This window comes from Geotrypetes seraphini, chromosome 5 (genome assembly GCF_902459505.1).
Source record: "Geotrypetes seraphini chromosome 5, aGeoSer1.1, whole genome shotgun sequence".
In the NCBI taxonomy this organism is placed as follows: domain Eukaryota; kingdom Metazoa; phylum Chordata; class Amphibia; order Gymnophiona; family Dermophiidae; genus Geotrypetes; species Geotrypetes seraphini.
In genome coordinates this window covers 51411486-51434763 of record NC_047088.1, presented here as the reverse complement: position 1 = coordinate 51434763, position 23278 = coordinate 51411486, and the positions used below count along the sequence as shown (strand labels likewise).

General features: G+C 39.7%; 1 protein-coding gene across 6 annotated transcripts in view; it reads left to right on the top strand.

The window, feature by feature from the left end:
- Positions 1-23278, top strand: part of BRWD3 (bromodomain and WD repeat domain containing 3) — a 286770-nt gene that overhangs the window by 237359 nt on the left and 26133 nt on the right. For all 6 annotated transcript variants that reach the window (XM_033944590.1, XM_033944589.1, XM_033944588.1 and 3 more), the window contains 3 exons: positions 2889-2942; positions 12630-12767; positions 17363-17515. In XM_033944590.1, the coding sequence (XP_033800481.1) occupies positions 2889-2942; positions 12630-12767; positions 17363-17515 (345 nt within the window). The remainder of the gene's footprint in view (positions 1-2888; positions 2943-12629; positions 12768-17362; positions 17516-23278) is intronic.

Here is a 23278-nt window from a genome sequence, read left to right as displayed (position 1 = left end):
TGATAAGATATTACAGAGGCTAGATGTGTGAAAAGTTTTATTCTACTACCTGCAAAGGACTAATGATTTTCAACTTTCTGACTATCTTTTTGTACTGACCAGTCAGTCAAGACAAGGCAGACCAGTTTCCAAGGCTTCTATTGTCAGGTGGATTTGCATGGAAATTTTGTCGATATACATTGGCTGTGGCAAACAGCCATCTATTTCTTTCAAAGCTCATTTGACCAGAAGTGGTGTTATCTTCATGGGCGGAGTCCCAGGCAGTTCCACCTGAAGAGATCTGTAGAGCAGTTGCTTAGTCTACTCTTCATACCTTAGTCTACTTTTCATACAGAGTGGATATGGCAGCTCAAGAGGACGCTACTTTTGGGTTCGCAGTTTTGAGGGAAGGCTCATCTGTCCCACCCTAGACATCTGACACTGCTTTGGCACATTACCTAACATACAGACTCCTTTGTTTATGTAACAGAATGAAAGATTAGGTTCTTAACTGGATAATCTTCTTTCTGTTAATATACACTGGAGTCTGTATGGCCCACCCTGTGGGTTTTACAATTCGCCTGCTTTTTGTCTCAAACAACTATATAGTCTGTAACTGGAGTTCTTCTCCTGTCTATTGGATGAGCATGTATGAATAAATTACTAATAAAGTACTGAGTTTGTTGAGCTTTGGAGCTCCTTATGTGTTAGTGCTAGTTGCACACAGCAGATTGGTTCATTGATACATCTATGTTGCAAGTTCATGTTGATTCTTTTTCATGAATTACAGAGCAGAAGAGAAATGTTTGCTATTTCTGGGGAAGTTCCCCGTGCTCCTCCTCCTCTTTTCTTTTTTTACAGTGGAGATCAATTGCTTTGGTACAAGCAATTGATCTCCACTGTAAAAAAAGAAAAGAGGAGGAGGAGCACGGGGAACTTCCCAGAGATAGCAAACATTTCTCTTCAATCGGTGCTCGCGAAGTGTTTGCAAAAGGATATCAATCACATCTTTCAGCTCCTCCTCCTTCACTAGTGGAATATAATGCCCTTTTCAGTTGGTACAAACTGAAGAGGGCATTATATTCCACTAGTGAAGGAGGAGGAGCTGAAAGATGTGATTGATATCCTTCTGCAAACACTCGTGAGCACTGATTGATCACCCTAACATACAGACTCCTGTGTATATTAACATAAAGATTATCTGGGTAAGAACCCAATCTTTCAATATGTGGAAAGATCATCTAGAATATTCCTCCATTTAATATGCAGCATACCCTTAGAAGTTGCATCTTTTATAGAATAGTGGATTCTTCGTACTTTGTCAGTTACACATCTAATTGCTGCTTAGGGTTTATAAAATTACCCCCTTTAAATTGTAATCTATATTAGGGCAAAGACCTGTGTTATGGCTGAATTGTAAAAATGCTGTAAACCACCCTGAGCAGCATTTGAAAGAGCAAGCTAAAAACATTCTCCAAAGAATGATGATTAACAAGTGTAATACATTAATACGCTTTTTTTTCTAATTTTAATCATTGTTGAAAAACTCACCTAAAGTAATTAGACATAATCTCAAAGACCTTATGTATCCGACACCTGATATAACTGAAAGAAAATAAATAGCTTTCAGAAAAAGATCAAAGTTTATTTCTCAATTTCAGATTGTGATCTGCTTAATTATATCCTCATTGGTGTGCATTGTTGTCACTTTTGAAAGCATTAGACATAAAACCTGTGTAGACATAAGTAATTATCTTTGAACAGTGTTTCTTTGTTTGCTTTGCTGTTGTCAATGTAATAATTGTTATATTTTATGTGCCTTAAGCATGACACCCAGGTGGTAGTATTATACCATGATGTTATCCTTGGAAAAATTGCACAGTTAATATCGAATGGTATGATGGAGGGCAAAACAGAGAGCAGTCAGGGATGATGATGTCTGAAAATGGTCACTATTTAGGACATGGCAAAACAAAAGAGTGATGTATCCTTATTGGGTACCTTATTGAAGGCAGCACTTAAGGGAAAATGTATTAGTGTGTTAAGCTTAGTTCAGCATTAAAACTTATTAAACACATTTTAATGGACATTAAGGTATATTGAATGTGTCTTAACACCCTTATGTGTAAGTCTACTTTAACATTAGCTTGATTAATACATTAAAAATATTAATGAAAAGTGTTCACACACACACACCCCTACCTACCTACCTACCCACCCAGCCACCCTAACTTAATGGCTGAAAGTCTACATACACAGAAGCAGGGAAATACTTTTAAAACCAATAGGAGAGGAAAAAAAGTTAGTTAAGCTCTGGAACTGTTGCCAGAGGTTGTGGTAAGAGCAGATAGCGTAGCTGGTTTTAAGAAAGGTTTGGACAATTTCCTGGAGGAAAAGTCCATAGTTTGTTATTGAAGAAGACATAGGGGTAAGCCACTGCTTGCCCCGAATTGGTAGCATGGAATATTGCTACTCCTTGGGTTTTGGTCAATTAGTAGGACCTGGATTGGCCACCATGACAACGGGCTACTGGGCTTGACGGACCATTGGTCTGACCCAGTAAGGCTATTCTTATGTGTACAGACCACCTCACAGAGTATCATCTCCAGTATTTCTTTTGATTGCATTGACTTTAGGAATGACAACTCATTGCCTTAGAAGTTATCATCGAAATCACTAATATAATGTAATAATAATTATAATAATTATCTTGGATTGATATTCTGTCTTTTTTGATGTTGTTCTCCTATCATACACAAGCTTCTCTGTATCCAGGGTAGTCCCTGGCTGTCTCTTTAAGACTTTATTTGATCAGATTGAAATAATTTATTTCTTCTCTAATTCCTTTTTTTGTAAAAATTGTAATTAAGTGTTGATGTGCTTAAATTTAATTACTAATCCTCTTCTAGGCGACAGAAGTTGACGTAGAGTCTGATGGTCCTGGAACATCATCGGGGAGAATAGTAAGTAATAGACTGCATCAAATACTGCTGGTGTGTTACCATAGGGGCTCGTATTTGGAAACTTTAAAAATACAAACCCTTTGCATTTCCTAAACTAAGTAATTGCTTGCCAGACATCTTCAATTTTCTTGGGTTTCATTTGTTTGCTGTAAACTTTAGTGTACCTCTTTCCTAGCAAAGTTTCAGCTCACATACCAAATAATTATAGTTAGTTTATTTGATAAACTGCTTTTCTTAACTATTATTGTCAAATCAAGCAATGGGTTCAAAATAATAAAGACTAAGAAAAAAAAAGCAGACAGGGAGAAATGCAGGCAAACTGGGAAATAAGTAACACCTAGGTGCTTAGAACTTCCCTATCTGTCCAAAAGGCTCAAAATCTAACTAAAGCACCTGAATAAATGTTTATTAACATACTAAAGGTATAACAGGATAGAAAATAAAATTCATAATCAATAAAATATCAGAAAATTGAAACGGGGGAAAAAATCAATTAAATTAAAAAGAAATAAGATAAAGTACAACCTGAAAAAAAAAAGTAATAATAATATCAGTCCAATCCTCAGGATACAGCTGTAGTCCTCCAGGAAACATGGGCCAAAGACAGTGGTCCGAGGAGAGAGGAGTTTAGGCAAGTCACAATACCAATCCACCGCTGGCGATCACAAGCCACACAGGCTCCATCCCTGACTCCCGATAGTATAGCAATCAGGCGCACAACAACCCTATCAGGGGGAGCTGCACCAAAACTGGAGCTCTGCCACTGCCGATGAAAAAAAAAAGCTACAGGCCCTCACAGCCAGCCATGATCTCCCAGAAAGCAGCAGTGGAGCTGCACCAAAGGAGCATCGAGAGGGTCCAGTTGGAGTTGGCATCCTCAAACACCACCCCGAAGCCAAACAGTAACAGCAGATAGGTGTGCCAATTTGACCATTGGACATGAGCCATGCTACCATCTGTGGCCAGCCGCATAAAACTCCCCCAATAAACATGGCATGCAGTGCAAAACTGGAGAGACCTCGATGCAGGAACAAAATGGCAGGCAGGACCATGGACACTCAGCCACACCGGAAGAGCAATGAACATAAATCTCCACTAGAAACCAACAACAGGTAGGCAGTTGGAGGATTCTGCTGTTAATGGTCAAACAGGAAGGACCAGTGAATTAAGTAATAATTAAAGCCTATATCTGTGCAGACCAGAAAAAAAAAAAAAGAAAGAAAAACGGACAAAATAAACAATAATAAACCAAAATAACAGAAGTCTAATTAAAAGTAAAGAAAAAAGAACAAAAAATAAAAAAGACAAAAAGATGGCAGGAGGCAAAACAGCAAGCAACTTAGCCTGACGCATCTTGAAATAAATAAATAAATTCACACTTACCGTTTGAGTAGGACTCTTGGACCTAGTGAGTTGTTCACAGCTGATCAATCCTTGGAGCAGCATCAGAAAGGTAAACTTTCTCTTTCGCATTAAAATGTACTCTGCTTTTTTTAACATTTAATTTACATATTACTCAGGGCTTTGGAATAATCTTACTGTCCACTACGGAATCTGGGCTCCTTCCAAATATTCCGTAAGCACCTGAAAACTTGGCTTTTCACAAAAATGTAATGCTCTCTTCCCCCCTGTACTCAACCCCAACCCCTTTATTCTTTTACTTCCTATATTTAAGCTCTTGTAAACCGTGCCGAGCTCTATAATCATGGAGAGGTTTAGTTTAGTTTATTCCAGATTTTAGTTCAAGTAGAATATGTTCTGCAGTATTCTAGATTATTTAGAATCTGTGCATTTGCATTTTTCATGATGCCAACAATTAGGAGCCATATTTGTGTGGTCAGTGTACCTGTTCTATAAGTGTTTTTATAGAATACTAATAAAAACCTACATTTCTGCGCCTAAATAAACCTACATTTCTGCGCACTTATACCAGGTCTATGGTTGATGTAAATGTGTTCACCTAAATGCAGCATTTATGTACACAACTTACAGTATTTTATAAGTATCCTGTGTAAATGTTAGCCCCTTCTGCAACAGTCTCATGCTCCTCCCCTGTGAACATCCCCTTAACAATTGTAGGCTAAACCATTTTAGCACCTAATTATAGATTAGTGGTTAGACATGCTACTTCCATTCTTAGCATACGTGTACAATTACCCATGTGAATAGCAGTGAGGTATAAATTTAAATATGCAAATGGTGCTTATATTTAGGCAACCTACTTTTGAGGGGGATAATTACTAAAGCATGAACTAAAGAGTCTTAGGAGGGGACGTAATCAAGATGTAAAAAAAAAATGTGTCTTTACTGTACCTTGATTTACCACAGGAGTTAGCAATCTGCAGTATTTAATTTCCATAGGCCGCTGACTGTGGTAAATGAGTAACTGCAGGACACACCGAAAGCAGCCATTATTCTATTGGCCTGGAAGCATCAGGCTTCAAAGCTGTGACCCAGTACTCCTGCACCTGACCTTAAAGGATTCACACAGCCAATCACAACCCTACCTTCTACTCCATCCTTGAAGATCTAAGGGGCTTGTATCTGGTGGCCCAAAGGCAGGAGTGATTTCCAGTCACTCCTGCCTTGCTGGCCCTATCTCCAAAATGGTATCCTTGGAGGAAGTCTTGCACACCACAAGTTGCACTATGGTTTTACATAGTAAAGAACGGTTTTGCATGCATTTACAGTGTTTTGCATCCTATTACTATATAACCCATAGTGGCCTAAATATCACTGCTTTAGGACATGACAAACTGGGTTAAAACCCTAAAAGGGGCATTTGAGGACAGATTCTATAAAGGATGCCTAAGTGTGTCTACATTGTAGGGCGCCGCTCTGCACCATTGTCAATCAACTGCTAGGCGTCCTTTATAAAATCCTACCTAGCAGCATCTAGGCATGCTTGGACATTGCTAGGTGTCTTTGAGGTAGGCACTGTTACATTAGGCCAGGTTTTGCTTGGCCTAATATACCGGTGCCTAACTCAGATGCTTAGCGACACCTAAGTCAACCATGCCTATTCTCTGCCCCTAACCATGCCTACTTTCAGTTCCGCATGGAACTCTTAATTTAAAAAAAAAAAAAAAGTATCAATTAACTTTAGTGGCACAGATAATTACCAAGCCGTTTAAGCTAATTAAAATAATTTGGGTTGTGCTCAGATTTTAGTTAGGCATTGCTAGGTGTCCATGATTAGGACACCTAGCGGTGCTTAATGTAGTCATCCTTTATAGAATGTGGCCCTTAGTGTGACTTTAGAAAAAGTAACTGCCTCCTTAGTTAACCAATTGACCAGATTTAATTGATAACATGGTGAGGCCCTGAGGTTTCCCAGCACTTAAGTTCAGTTTCAGATCCTGCTTCCCTTCTTGTTTTTATGAGAACAGGTAGTTCACTAGACCTTTCATGCAGTGTAAAGGCCTGGTCTCTAATAAAAGAGATTCAGAGACAGGCCACACATTTAGTTTATTCAGCAGCATTAGTTTTCTTTATTTCCAGCATACCGTCCATTCAGGTTGTATTCCTGTAATCTTCTTTAACTTACCCCTTCCCCATCAGAAACCAAAGTAGAAATCCTCTTATTTGGAAAAAAAAAAAAAAAGTTGTCAAATATGCTAGATCCCCAAAAATATTTATCCTTAGAGAAGCAGGCAGCATATTCTCACATGTGGGATGACATCATCCTCGGAGCCCCCATACAGTCAGTGAAAAGTGTAGTATCACTTTAACAAGCTTTTAGACTGCCCGCACCACACATGCACAAGGCCATCCCACCCACCGCCAGCTCATGAGGTCATTAGTTTTTCATTTTCCACGGAGTAAAGAAGACTCATCTCTTGTTACTCTGTTGAGTTGCCTTCCTGTTTATTTTTATAAATTCTTTTTCAAGTATGTCAAGCTTTTTTCTTTCTGTTTTACTACCCCAAAGAGTAAAACATATTTTATGCTGGATATCCTAGAAATAAGCAGTGGCTTTTTGCAAGTCTATCTTAGGAAATTATCATATGTTCTTATGTCATATCACTACTTTTTCTTCAGCCTTAACTGACTGCCTATTCCATTTCAAGTCCAATTTAAAATTCTCATTCTAAACTTTAAAGTCCTTCATAATAATACTCCTGACTGCCTTTCAAATCTGACCATACCAAAAGTTTCTTCCTGTGTGCTTCGCTCCCTCAATGACTACTGTCTGATTCTTCCCCTCCCAATCAAGCTCACTGGGAATCAACTTGAAAATGTGCATTTTTATTTCTGACACACTTTATGGAACAGCTTACCACATAGTTTGCACGCAAAGACCTCATACAGGGGGTGGGGGCGTCCAGTGGAAGGAGGGAGTGGGCATCCCTTCTGCCATTTTTGGGGGGTTTGGGGGAAGATGGTGGCTCAGAGGTGCCTGGCACAAGGGGGTGAGGCCATGGCATGGGGGTATTTTGCGTGGCAGAAGAGAGTGGGTACCCTCCTGCCTAATTTTGGGAAGGGGAGGCAATTGGTTTGGGAGAGTCTGTGGCATAGGGGAGGGGTGTCATCACGGGGGCAGGGGATTTTTTTCTTTTTTTTTTTTTTTGAGGCAGATTGTGTGTGTGTGTGTAACACACACACAACATCTGTGCCAAAAAAAAAAAAGAAGCCCTAACAGCAGTGACAGGAGGCTGCTTCCCCTGTCACTGCTGTTAGGGCTCTGTGCATGTGTCATTAGCTCACATTTGCAATCAAACTTGATAGCGCATCAATCTCTGCTCGAGAATCAGCCAACAGCAATCCAGTCAGTATCTGTAGTGCATCTAGCCCATTATCTGTTAAGCGTTAAGCATAGAGACCTTGCTGACATCCTCAGCAGCAAACACAAAAAATCTAGATTCACTTCAGTGTGTATTTGCAAAAGACAGCAGAACTACCATTGCTTTCCGATATTCCCATATCGCAGATCAAGTTCCTGTATTCAACCAAAATCACAGGCTGTTTCATTCACAGCTCTGATAACTTCTGCTATAAAAGCCATCTTTGCTCAGTTCCATCCATTTTTGTCTTCATGAACTTTCAGACTGTGCATTTCTTGTTACCAAGGTCCATTGCTGTGGGAGGCTGGACTGCCATTAGGGCATAGCCCACCCCACAGTGTTTTTCATTTCTTGTTACCAACAGCCTTACTCCCACTCCCACTACTAGGCCCATAAGTCTGAATTCTGTGATAAGTAAATTAATGGAAATACTTTTAAAATAGAGAATAGTGAAGTTTCTGGAATCTAGTGGATTACATGACTTGAGGCAACATGGATTCACTAGAGGAAGGTCTTGTCAAACAAAATTGACAGTCGACCAAGTGTCGATGATTCGGAAGAAGGTATCCCAAGAAGATACTGAGTGGGGAAAATGCTGGGAAGACAACGGGCAATAAACAAGAGTCGACAGATCAAGAGGATGATAAAAAGAACGTAGCACAGGGGGAAGACACAACGGGCAAAAAACAAGAGTTGACAGTCCAAGAAGAGGATGATAAGAACGTAGCACAAGAAAAGAAAATGAAGGCAAGAAAATACAAGGACTTAAATTGCATGTACACTAATTCAAGGAGCCTAAGGAACAAAATGGGAGAATTAGAAGTCATGGCCAAAAAAGGGAACCTAGACATCATTGGGGATCTCCGAAACATGATGGAATGAAGAAAACAAATGGGACATAGCACTGCCGGAGTACTAACTCTATCGCGAAGACTGGTTAGGTCAGAAAGGAGGAGGAATAGCCCTATACATAAAGGATAACATACACTTGACCAGAGTGGACACAGTGGCGACAACCGACAAATTGGAATCACTATGGATTAAAATACCGGGAAGGAATGGGCCCAAGATAAAGATGGGCCTGTACTATTGTCCACCCGGGCAAACCGAAGCAAACGATGAAGAAATGAAAGCTGAGATGAGGCGGAATGCAAAAGCGGTAACACGATTGTTATGGGAGTCTTCAACTATCCCAGGATAGACTGGAGTCTTGGAAACTCAAAATGCGCTAGAGAGACCGGTTTCCTGGAGGCTATACAGGACTGCTTCATGGAGCAGCTTGTTGGAGAACCGACGAGAGGGACTGCCACCCTGGACCTAATCCCTTATTGGGGAGTGTGTGGCGCAGTGGTTAAAACTACAGCCTCAGCACCCTGGGGTTGTGGGTTCAAACCCACGCTGCTCCTTGTGACCCTGGGCAAGTCACTTAATCTCCCCATTGCCCCAGGTACATTAGGTAGCTTGTGAGCCTGCCGGGACAGACAGGGAAAAATGCTTGAGTACCTGAATAAATTAATGTAAACCGTTCTGAGCTCCCTTGGGAGAACGGTATAGAAAATTGAATGAATGAATGAATGAATAATCCTCAATGGGTTAAGAGGACCTGCAAAGGAAATGGAAGTAGTGGGACCGTTGGGAAACATTGATCACAATATGATAAAGTTCAAAGCTGAAGTAGGAATATCGAAGGGGAAGAGAACCACAGCAACAACTTTTAACTTCAAAAAAGGAAACTACGAAGCAATGAGAGTAATGGTAAGAAAGAAACTTAGCAACAGCACAAAGAAATTGCAGACTGTAGAGCAAGCCTGGTCTTTATTCAAGGACACGTTGAGCAAAGCGCAAAATCTATATGTCCCCAGATTTAGAAAAGGATGCAAAAAGAACCGAACAAAAGACCCAGCATGGATAACCAAAAAACTGAAGAAAGCGATAGGAGACAAGAAACATTCATTCCGGAAATGAAAAAAGGACAAAACCGTGGAGAACTGGAAAGAGCACAGGAAGCATCAAAAAGAATGTCACCGCATTGTTAGAAGAGCAAAAAGAGAATATGAAGAGAGGCTAGCCAGAAAAGCAAGAAATTTCAAACCGTTCTTCAGATATGTTAAAGGGAAGCAGCTGGCAAGGGAGGAGGTGGGACTGTTGGATGAAGGAGATAGGAAAGGAGTGGTGAAGGAGGAAAAAGAAGTGACGGATAGACTAAACAAGTTCTTTTCGTCAGTATTTACAAAAGAGGACACATTCAACATGCCAGAACCTGAAAAAATCTTCAAAGGAGATCAAGCAGAAAAATTAACATCCATGGAGGTAAGCCTTTAAGACGTACGCAAGCAGATAGATAGATTAAAAACTGACAAATCTCCGGGCCAGACGGAATTCACCCAAGGGTACTGAAAGAACTAAAGGAGGAAATAGCGGAACTACTACAGAAGGTTTGTAACCTATCCCTGAAAACAGGCATGATCCCAGAGGATTGGAAGATAGCTAATGTTACGCCCATCTTTAAAAAAGGATCGAGAGGTGACTCGGGGAACTACAGACCAGTAAGTCTGACTTGGGTTCCGGGGAAGATGGCGGAAGCGCTGATAAAAAACAGCATCGATGAGCATCTAGAAAGGAATAAACTGATGAAAACAAGCCAACATGGCTTCTGCAAGGGAAGATCGTGCCTAACGAACTTATTGCACTTCTTCGAAGGAATTAACAAGCAAATGGACAAAGGGGACCCCATAGACATCGTATACTTAGATTTTCAAAAGCCTTTGACAAGGTACCCCATGAACGCCTACTGCGGAAACTGAAGAACCATGGGGTGGAAGGAGAAGTATATAGATGGATCAAAAATTGGTTGGCAGGTAGGAAGCAAAGGGTAGGAGTGAAGGCCACTACTCGGACTGGAGGAGGGTCACGAGTGGTGTTCCGCAGGGGGCGGTACTCAGACTACTGCTGTTCAATGTATTTATAAACAATCTAGAAACAGGGACGAAGTGCGAAGTAATAAAATTTGCAGATGACACCAAACTATTTAGTGGAGTTGGGACCAACGAGGACTGTGAGGATTTACAAAGGGACCTGAACAAACTAGAAGAGTGGACGACAAAAATGGCAGATGAAGTTTAATGTAGAGAAATGTAAAGTCTTGCATGTAGGAAACGGAAACCCGAAGTACAGCTATACGATGGGAGGGCTGGTAATGGGTGAAAGTACCCTAGAAAAGGACTTGGGGGTGATGGTGGACAGGACAATGAAGCCGTTGGCACAGTGCACAGCGGCCTCTAAGAAAGTGAATAGAATGCTTGGTATTATCAAGAAAGGTATTACAACCAGAACGAAAGAAGTTATCCTGCCGTTGTATCGGGCAATGGTTCGCCCGCATCTGGAGTACTGCATCCAGTATTGGTTGCCGTACCTTAAGAAGGATATGGCGATACTCGAGAGGGTTCAGAAAAGAGCAACGCGATTGATAAAAGGTATGGAAAACCTTTCATACTCTGAAAGATTAGAGAAACTGGGGCTCTTTTCCCTGGAAAAGAGGAGGCTTAGAGGGGACAGGATAGAGACTTACAAGATCATGAATGGCATACAGAAAGTAGAGAGGGACAGATTCTTCAAACTTTTGAAAACTACAAGAACAAGAGGGCATTCGGAAAAATTGAGAGGGGACAGATTCAGAACCAATGCTAGGAAGTTCTTCTTCACCCAAAGGGTGGTGGACACCTGGAATGCGCTTCTAGAGGGTGTGTGATAGGACAGAGGTTTAAGAAGGTTTAAGAAGGGATTAGACGATTTCCTGAAGAAAAGGAGATAGAAGGGTATAGATAGAGGATTACTATACAGGTCCTGGACCTGATGGGCCGCCACATGAGCGGACTGCTGGACACATTGGACCTCTGGTCTGACCCAGCAGAGGCACTGCTTATGTTCTTATATTGAATAGCGAGAAAGTGCTAGATGTGATATATCTAGATTTCAGCAGGATCTTTGACAGTGTTCCACTAATAAATAAACTGTGTGCTCTTGGTTTGTGCCCCAAAGTGACAGACTGGGTCAGGAACAGGTTGAGTGGAATGTGACAGAGGGTAGTGGTCAATGGAGATCACTCTGAGGAAAGAGTTGTTGCTTATCAGTGGTATGTCTCAAGGTTCGGTTCTTGGGCCTGTTCTTTTTAACATTTTTGTAAGTGATTTACTGAAGGACTGTCTGGTAAGATTTGCCTCTTTGCAGATAATACCAAAATCTGCAATAGAATAGACACCCCTGATGGTGTGTAAGATATGAGAAAGAACCTAGTGAAGCTTGAGGAATAGTCTGAAATTTGCCTGCTAAGATTTAATGTTAAGAAATGCATGGTCATGCATTTGGGCTGCAAAAACCTGAGAAAACAGTACTCCCTTGGACCACAATGCAAATAAGTGCTTTTCAATATCAGGCCAAGCATGTTTTATCCTTTTTAAAATTGCCTTTTATAAAATTACCCAGAGTATAGATAACTAAAGTTATGCATGCACCTGCTCTTGTGTACATGTTTCTCAGTGTCAGTCAGAAGCAAGTATTAAGAAAATATGCAGATAATTTGAAAGAAATCTGCAAATCTCTGTATGCCTGAAAGCAGATACTTTCTGCCAGCTAATGTTGAAAAGGGAAATATGATACTATAATAATAATAACTTTATTTTTCTATACCGCCATAGTCAGACGACTTCTAGGCGGTTCACATCGAAAGAAGGCTGGACATTCAGCGAATTACAAATGTGTGAGGGGAATGTTGCAGAATAAAGTGGGGGGAGGGAATGTACAACTTATGCACATGGTATGATGCACAAAATAGACACCTTGCTATAAAATTACCTTTCAGAATTAGAAATTGTAAACTTATTTCATTCTCTTATTTCCTTTTAAGGTAAGGCGACAAAGGAAAAAGCCCTTCCGAGGGAACCCTGATGCTTGGAAAGAACAATGCAAGGAGTTGTTAAATCTGATCTATGAACGGGAGGACTCAGAACCCTTTAGACAACCTGTGAATCCTTTCTCATATCCTGTATGTTGAATACAGATTGTGATTATCATTTATGGTAAAAGACCTTAATATCAGGAGGAAAGAGAGAATAAAAAGGCCACAGGTAGAACAAGATTTGTGATAGCACCATAAAAGGGCAAGCAAGATGATCTAAATGGTCTTTATCTACTGACAGAGGGAACCTGATTAAACATTTGGCAATTTTTAAATTATTACATAATTTATTTAAGGAACAAAGTTATCCAACATGCATATCGCCCACATGAACAAGTAACTGCCTCCTTAGTTAACCAATTGACCAGATTTAATTGATAACGTGGTGAGGCCCTGAGGTTTCCCAGCACTTAAGTGCAGTTTCAGATCCTGCCTCCCTTCTCGTTTTTATGAGAACAGGCAGATCACTAGCCCTTTCATGCAGTGTATAGGCCTGGTCTCTAATAAAAGAGATTCAGAGGCAGGCCACACATTTAGTTTATTCAGCAGCATCAGTTTTCTTTATTTCCAGCATACCGTCCACTCAGGTTGTATTCATTTTACCATTCCTATTACTACTGCTTAGAGAATAGCCAGCTCCTTTATCACTATCACGGGGACTTTATCTGGCAAAGGTATACAGAAAAAACGGTGCTTAAGTTCTTGGCTTATGTAAATTAGTTCTTCAAACTCCACCTCTTAGGCAAATTTGGGTTTTTATTGTATCTGAGGGTTTTTTCTGGCCATCTTTCCTTAAATCGTGCTTATATATTGGACTGACTCTTTATAGGCAAAGTATTCAGGAGTTTCGTGGTTACTGGTTTTTCTTTTATATTGCTCATTGGCCATTGAACTTATATTTCTGTACTATGTTCCCCTTTGGGCAAATGGCTGATATATTTTTGCTATTTTTGTAAGTTCTGAAATTCAATAAAAAGTATTGAACTAAAAAAAACCCCAAAACAGGCACTTTGGACAGGGCAAACCTCAACTTGACCTTACATTCCTGCCTTCCACTCCAGACTGTTAGTTCCAGTTCAAAATCAAACTTCAGTTCATGACTCTTATACCTCTTAGCATCCATTTCCATTGTCTCCAGGTCAGGCTGTCCTTCCTCAGCAGGCTGTAGGTCATTCTTTTCTCCCCCATGTCTTCTGCCTGCTTCCCTTCTAGGGAGTTCTTTTATGGGTCTAGAGTCTTGAAAACTGCTCCTACCTCCTTGACTGCACATATAGGTGAACCTGTCTCCTCCCAATTAGGATAGAAGCCTTACTGTTTCCATATGCTCCAAATATGAGCTGAGCTGCTTTTGGGCTTATAGGCTTTCCTTGCTCCCACCCTTCTAGACTACTAGTACAATGTTTCTCCCAGCTGGGCCAGTGCTTACTTAGTTTTCCTTCCCATTCTTTTCTTAAATGGACAATGAACCTCTCTTACCTTGACAGGTCCTATGCCTGTCAAAACTTAGAGGGGAAACACCTTTTCCTTTGGAAACTCCATGACAAGATACCACCTGTGCCTGTCACAGTAATTATATGCAGCTGATTGTTGCTTTTTTTTATAATTCTTTATTCATTTTCATATTTTACATGAAGTGTACAAAATATTGAGTTACAACTAATGAATACACAATATCACTTTTATATCTATTACATAATATTCTGAACAAATTTTTTTTATCCCCTCTCCCACCCCCCACCCTTCAAGTATTTTCCAATCACCTTATACATATTGTATACCATACTATAACATGTTATGTAAAATTATTTTCACTACCCCCCCCTCCATGTGTGCCATAAAGAAGACAAGAAAAAGAAGAAAAGAAGAAGATAAATCCTACTATTCATTCAGTACAATACTTTGTCAATGGCCCCCATATTTTTATAAATTTAGGATATGTCCCTCTTTGTATTGCTATTATTCTTTCCATTTTGAATATATATATGCAGCTGATTGAATATACTCAGCAGTAGGTCATATCATATTACTGCTATCTTTTAGGAGCTATTCAGTTCATTCAACTTACAACTATAATAATATTATGTCTTATATTTATCTTTTTATAGATCCTCAGCTAGCTCTCCACAATTTGTGTTCATACTTACATCATATGAGTCGCTATTGTCATTGGATCATTTTTTTCTTTTATTTATTGATATTTCTCACTCTATAAATTTTACTCTATAATTATAACTTATCTGTTTTAAACTTTTAAACGGAGTGCCTCTCCTGACATGATCATGTTTCATTTACACTTCATCAGGATTGAGGCTCCTCCAGAATAAAAACTTGCTATACCATGAGGATAGTTATTCAAATTTCTATAGTACTGTAGCATTAATTCAAAAGAGCTTTATATTTAATATATAGTATATCTCTTTTTTTTTTTTTTGTAGCTATCTCATCATCTCTTTCCTTCTTTTTTCTTCTTTTTGATAATGTGGGTTAAAACTTCACCATGTTAGCTTTAGGTTTGACAGCATCTGATGTCATTTCCTCCCTTTAAAAAAATCTCAATTCTAGCTTCCTCTCTACTGATTGGTTCCCATTCCCATCTCAACACTTTCATTCATTTTCTTCTTTGTCAGCTCTATGGCTTTTTCAAATAACAATCGATCTCCTCATTTAAGCCTCCTGGAGCCATAGAGGGGCATAATCAAAAGGGACGTCTAAGTACGTTTACGTCCAACTCGCAAGTCGTCCAAAGTAAAAAAACAACCTAGGACACATTTTCGAAAAATACGTCCAAATTTTTTTTACTTTCGAAAATTGTCTAATTATACGTCCTAATGAATCTGATCGTTCAAGTCGCTAAAGTGTCCATCTTTATACCACATTTCCGTCCAACTTTTCATCCAAGTCCAAAATGCCTAGAACAAGCCCTGTTGAACGTGGGAGGGGTCTGCAAAGTGATGGACTGAACAACCAGACATGCCACCTAAATAGTGGGGTACCTTACAGGGCACTGCTGTGAACTTCACAAAAAGAGTGCCATGTCTTCTCCCCACTACAGCTCCCTTATAGATCATGGTGAGCCCCCCAAACCACCTCCAGAATCCCCTAGACCCACTTATCTACCACCCCAATAGCCCTTATGGCTACAAGAGCCACTTATATGCCAATACAAAAGGGTTTGGGGGGTGTATAGGGGAGTGTACATGTTTAAGTATCAATGCAGTGATTACAGGGGCTTATGGGCACGGGTCCTTCTCTCCATGAGTCCCTAACTCACCCCCAAGATGACTTAAGCTGCCTCTGTGCTGGACGACTAGGCATTCCTATGCCAGGAGGACAGGTGATGATGGTCTGAAGGCTGAATTTTAAAGGTGTGATTAATATTTTTATGGGGGTGGGGGATCGGGGATCACTGGGGTAGTGTGTGGGGGTCAGTTTTATGTGTTTGCAGTGCTTATCTGGTGACTTTAGGTGGTTGTTTGTGACTTAGACCATGTTTTACATGGTCTAAGTCACAACGTCCAAGTTCCGTCGATCCTGGGCTGTATAACTGAAAGTTATACATGCTGTACGACTAAGTCTATGCCGGCCCACGTCCCGCCCAACTCCTGCCCTCGACACTCCACCCAAAACGCCCCATTTAGCTTTGGTCATTCAGCGGCACTATGAAGGCCTAGATCGTTTAGAAAAACATCCAAAACCCGTTTTTAGTATCAGCACTTGGACGTATTTGGGAAATGTTTGTCCAAGTGCCGACTTAGGTTGGCTTTTGGATGTTTTTCTCATTCGATTATGAGCCCCATAGAGTTTAATCAGAATATCCATTGTTCTTCTTTCAGATTCAACAGGTTTGGGGGTTTTTTTTTGTTGTTTTTTTTCCATTTCCATCCTCCCTCCCAACTTACAGTACAAGTTGGGAGGGAGGGAGAGAGGGATGCTGTGGCAAGACCCTAAATGAGCAGAAACCTATTAATGTGTCTAAATTAAAATAGGTTTGCAAAGAATAGTAAGCTAAGATTCCTCAAAAATGATGTGAAAGACTGATATCAAATTATAGGAAGTGTTTGGTTGCAGTTATTGCTGCTAAAGGGGGCAATTACTTTTTCACATGGGTGGTAAAGGTGTTGGATAAGAAGTAATTTAAAAATCATGTCGTGTCTCCTCATGTGCCCTGTGTCTGATTCAGTATTACATTTGGGGTCTTGAGGTTATCATTTTCTGCTTGTTTGGAAAAAGGAATTACGTAAGAGGTTGTACCAACCTTTGCAAGATGCAATATCTTGAAATATTGTCAGAACTTGTTTTCTGTAACCTTTGACAAAAAGAAGTTCAGTGAACTTAAATAGTTGCATGACCTGTACAATGAACATATTAAAATGCAAAGGGTCATGTCCACTATTAGACAAAACAAGTATTTGAACACAGTTGTTTTGTTTTTAGTAGTTAAAAAAATGAAGAGCAATGTATCTGTGATTTATTAGGTAAGACACACATCCAAAAATAAGCTACACCCTACTTTCAGAATTGAAGGTAGCAAGCAAATTTTCTTCTAGCATAATGGGGGGTTGCAACATATTTTTGTTTTTTTAGTAAGAAACTTTAAAGTATCTGCAGCAAGAGTGAAAAAAAATGTTTTCTGTTCTATCAGGAACCAGAAGTCTGAATGCAACTCTAAATTCTTATTTTAGGATTATAGAGACATCATAGAAACACCGATGGACTTCAGCACTGTGAAAGCAAATGTGGAAACAGGAAATTATACCAACCCTCTGGAGTTTGGCAAAGATGTTAGGCTAATATTCAGCAACTCAAAAGCTTATACACCCAATAAGAAATCAAGGGTATGAATTTTAAGAGCCTGTTTGATTATATTTTTTTTTGCCTGATTATGAAAGCTTAAAACAGTGAAATTTGTTACCTTTTGCCCCTTTCTTTTCTTGCTTTTTCTTATTAATTAAATGCACGGGGCTTACTAAGTACCTTCTCATGATGTTATCCTTAGGCTATAAAATGCAAATACACCTAAATCGGCAGCCGCCTACAAAAACAGCACCGGCTGTGTGTCAATCACGCTTAGATGCTGTTTAAAGAATCACAGCTAACAGCGCCTACCAGAATACTTAGACATCTGTATTGGCCTACATTGCAGACACCTAAGTTCTTCAGTGAATCATTCCTAACAGCGCCTAAGTCCCACTCTGCTCCTATCCTTGCCCACTTAGACATAAGGTGCTATTAGGTGTTCCGCTGTAGATACAATTCCAGCGCCTACACTGTAGACATCTTCTGGATTCTACTTTTTTTAAACGAGTTTTTAATTGTACCGATTAAAGCCAATTCAGACAATTAACTCAGATTGTAAATGCTTCATTACAAGTTAATATGTTTCTCCAGTTAGAAAGTAGCTACTGTGGGGCCTTTGTTGAAATCTAGTGGGTGAGATCCATCTCAGGAAAATAATTATAGACTTATTTTGGTTTTCCAGTGATTGGAAAAGTGATTGAAAAAGACTTCTTGAGGCAGTTAGATAAGTTTATTGAACGATCAGATGTACTTAATCCTTTCTAGTATGGCTTTTGGAAAAGTCATGGTGTGGAAACATTATGAGTCTCAATTGTAGATGAGATTAGGAGGGATATAGATGATTTTATTTAAAAATAAAAGCTTATTGTTTGATATCATTAGATGTTTCATCTGCTTTTGACACTGTAAATATGGATTTATTGTTGATGAAGTTATCAAAGATAGGTGTCAGTGGAATGGCATATAAGTGGTTTCATTCTTATTTGAGCAATCGAGTGATGCTAGTCAGGGTGAATGATGAAATTTTAACACAAAGCTTACTTTCAGTGGGTGTACCACAGGGATCATCACACTCTGCTCTTCTCTTCAACCTAATCTAATCAAATCTACAATTTGTGAGTCGCTCTATGCCTAAATAGGTTCAAGGCGACGTGCAATCCTATATATGTCATCTGAGCTGAATGTCAAGTATGCCACATTGTACAGTTTATTTTCCCTTTTTTCTTCAGGGAAGATGTTTCTGGTATGATTAATAGATTTTTGAATTGAGTGGGAGATTGGATGAAAGATAAGTTACTGTTGAATGTGATGAAAAATTACATTTTGATGATTAACAATAAGATGAATATTTTATCAGATTTCACATTTGTACTGCAAGTTGTGCAAATATCAGTGAAGTCGTCAATGAGAAATTTAGGTGTGATGTTGAATTCCCAGTTGTCCTTTCTTGTACAAGTAGGTAGCGTTATTCAATCTCACATAAGAACATAAGAATTGCCATACCGGGGCATACTCAAGGTCCATCAAGCCCAGTATCCTCTTTCTAACAGTGGCCAACCCAGGTCCTAAGTACCTAGCTAGATCCCAAGTAGGAAAACAGATTTTATGCTGCTTCTTCTAGGAATAATCAGTTGATTTCCCCAAGCCATCTCAATAATGGTCTATGGACTTCTCTTTTAGGAAATTAACTAAACCTTTTTTAAAACCTTGCTAAGCTAACTGATTTCACCATATTATCCAGCAATGAATTCCAGAGTAGAATTACATGTTGTGTGAAGAAATATTTTCTCCAGTGTGTTTTAAATCTACTCCTTAGTAGTGATTCTTAACCTTTTTTGAGGCATGGACCCCTTTAAGAATCTGATAAAAGCTATGGACCCCCTTCCCCAGAAATATTCACATAAACACAACTTTGCATACAATGAATATAATGTACAAAGTATTATTAAACTTTAAAGTAAACAATCTATAAAAACCACTCCTATTTCATGCAAAAAGTAATGGCCACTCATAATAATTATGAACTACAATCGTCTTGTGGAAAATAAAACAGATCTACTACTACCATCAATTCATTAATTAAATACTACTACATCTACTCTCTCGTTACCTGCGAGAAGAATCAACAGTACTGGGCTATATAGTGACTATAAATGTTAATTTTTATCTGACCCTCACGGACCCCAGGTTAAGAACCCCTGCTTTAGTAGCTTTATCACATGCCCCCTAGTCCTAGTACTTTTGGAAAGAGTACACAAGCGATTCTCATCTACCCTTTTCATTCCACTCAGTATTTATAGACCTCTATCGTATCACCCCTGAGCTGTCTCTTCTTCAAGCTAAAAAGCTCTAGCCACTTTAGCCTTTCATCATTTTCATTGCCCTGCTCTGTACCTTTTCTAATTTTGCTGTATCTTTTTTGAGATATGGTGACTAGAACTGCACACAGTATTTGAGGTGCGGCCATACCATAGAGCAATGCAAGGGCATTATAACATTTTCATCTTTGTTTTCCATTTATTTATTTAATTTGTTTTCTATTCTGTTCTTCCCAACGAGCTCTAAATGGGCTACAGGTTAACATACATAACATACAGTTTTGCCAGTGATTGGAAGTGTTACATTACAAGTTTTTTCAATATAAGTTTTCATCCTAACTTGACACATACTAGGGATCTAATACCAATATACATAATTTACAGTTTACAGGTTATAAAATTTGCCATAGTTACAGTGCAAGATTTTTCAATACAAGTTTTTTTTATCCTAACGTGACATATACTGAGGATTCTGTCCTGATAATGTCCTAACATTCTATTTGCTTTCTTAGCCATCACTGCACATTGAGTTGAGGGTTTCAATGTATCCTCAACGATAACACCTAGATCCTTTTCCTGGACAGTGACTCCTAACATCACTTAGCTATATTCCGGGTTCCTCTTTCCTAAATGCTTCACTTTGCACTTGCTCACATTAAACATTGTCTGCCATTTTGATGCCCAGTCTCACAAGGTCCTCTTGCAATTTTTCATAATCCTCTTGGGATTTAACAACTTTGAACAACTTTATATTATCAACAAATTTAATTATCTCACTAGTTATTTCCATCTTTAGAGGGTGGTAGATGCGTAGAAAAGTCTCCCGGAAGAGGTGGTGGAGACTAAGACTGTGTCTGAATTCAAGAGGGCCTGGGATAGGCATGTGGGATCTCTCGGAGAGAGAAAGAGATAATGGTTACTGCAGATGGGCAGACTATATGGGCCATTTGGACTTTATCTGCCATCATGTTTCTATGGTTGTACAGCATTTGATAATGATGAGACTGGATTTTTTTTTAATGTTCTTTTTTTTAGGGTTGCCTTAATCTAGGTTTAATGCTTTGCAGGCTATTCAAACTGATGTTGCATGGTTGAACTATGGATAAAGAAAAATTTGAACATATTTCACCAGTGCTAAAACAATTACAGTCAAACCTCGGTTTGCGAGTGTTTTGCAAGACGAGCAAAACATTTTTGCAAATCGTGACTCACAAACTGAGCGTTGATTCAATTTGCGAGTCCCCCGCCTGTGAACCGGCATCACCCCCCTCCCCCCTTTACGCGAACTGGCATCCCCCACCTGCCTGAGATTCTCAGAGAGAACGAGAGCCAGAAGGCCTTGAGCATGCATAGATGCTCAAGGCCCAGTCCAACAAGAGGCAAGATCTTCGGGCACTAGCACCTTCTGTGGGTTGGTGCTCCGTGCCAGTGCCAGATGGGGGTAAGGCTTCAGTTTGGGCGGGCAGGAGATGCCGGTTCATGCAGGGGGGGGGAGCATTTGTAGGGGGGAGGCGATGCCGGTTCACAGGGGGATGTGGAAGCGCACCAGTGGCCTCGGGGGTGGGGGGGGGTCTTTTGGGGGTGGGGTGGGGTGGAGCAGCACCGGTGGCTGCGGGAGGGGAGGGAGGTGGAACCAATCAAGCAAGTTTCCCTTACTTCCTATGGGGAAACTCGCTTTGATATACAAGTAATTTGGTTTACAAGCATGCTTCTGGAACGAATTATGCTCTTAAACCAAGGTTCCACTGTACTTTGGTTACCTGTAAAATATTGGATACAATACAAAATTTTGGTTTTGGTGTTTCAAAGTTCATTTTACTCTGCTCCTGTGTATCTGAGAAATTTAACACAGCTTTAGAAAACTATAGATCTTTGAGAGCAAATGTTGATTGGAAGGCAGTTGTTCCAGACATAAGACAGATTCATTATGCTGCTACGATCAAAAGTGATTTTTCCATTGTAGGACTGTCATAGAATGCTCTCCCTGACACTGCATTTTTATTCAATCTCTTTTTTGCTGCTCAAAATGGCATTAGAAACATTTCTTTTGCAGGCTTTTATGTGTATGTAGTGCAGTATAACAATGGTATCTAACATTTATCTCTCTCTACAAGTTTTTTTGAGAATTCAATGCAGCTATATGGTGAATTTTGTTTATTATGTTTATTTTTGTTTGGTATGCTGTGAGATTATGATGATTTGTTTAGTTTGTGTATTTTATTTTTATGTATGTTTTATTTTGTGAGACGCTTAGTTCTTTAGATGGGGTACAAGTTTTAAAAAATAAATAAAATACATTTCAAACACTTATTTCAACCCCATGCCAGGTCATAGTTCCTAATGCAATCACAGAATATTTTATATTTGAACCTGCTTAAGCTATTGAAAAATCCCACCTAGTGGCTTATGAACTGCCAATAAAACAGAAGAACTTGTCATGTCTTCAAAAATAAAAATGAGGAAATTGCCCCACATGATGAAGTAACTCTAATAAAAGGTTACCCATTAAAAATCCATTGTTATTCAAAATGAGTGGCCGATCATTGAGGTTTCCTACTCTTCCAAAATTAGAAATCCTTAATTGAATTTCAGCTGCTTTTGTACTAAAGTGCCCCAAGGTTTGTTCCATTGCAAAAGAAACATGAGTCTTGACCAATAGGTTATTTACCTCTACCCGCAAATTTTTGCAGAAGTAATCATCTACAGCTTTTCAGCTCCGCCTCCTTGTGTCAGTGGGCAGTCCTCATCTCCTCGGGTTTTTCCTTCTGCAAGAGAGTTGAAAAGGTGTCTTTTCTTCTGCTCTTCAACTGATTTATTATTTAGGGGTCTTAATCCAAAGTGCAAGACATCATGGTGTCCCAGAGGTTCCCAAGACTTCTGGGACAGTTCTGTCTGGGAGAAGATACAGCCTCTAGTTCAGAGGGCTGTAGCCAGGGAGTGGGGGTGGGCCGCAACCCTTTCTCAGGGAACCTACTTGGCTGGCCTGCACCAACATCTAGAATAGCTTGGGGTATGTTCCCCTTGGCAGCTCAGCTCACCCCTGATTTTATCAGACACTTGAGCGCAGGCTGAGCTTCTGGAGGATCTTATATGCTTGTCTGAGACAGGAATCTTCTACTTTGTTCAGCTACAGTGTGAGCTGATGCAGGCATGAGTATAGTCTATGGGAGACTTTGGGGTGATTCCAAAATGGTAGTTTTGAGGGTCTCTGGGGTTTCCTGTAGAGTCCCCAATCTCCAAATTACATTCCCTAAATTTTTTGAACTTTTCATCAGCAGTCCAGAATTAATTTATGTGAAATGCTGCCATAGTGGCTGCCATCTTGGATTTCCCAATTCTAATTTACAAGCCTCTATCTACCTCAAAAGACCTTGATTTTACTAATAATTTATATGGACTTAACACGCCTTTCTACCCCTGTATCATCCCAGTTTTGGGATGGATGGCCAGCCGAAGAGCAGGGCGGGAGTGCTGGACTTAGCC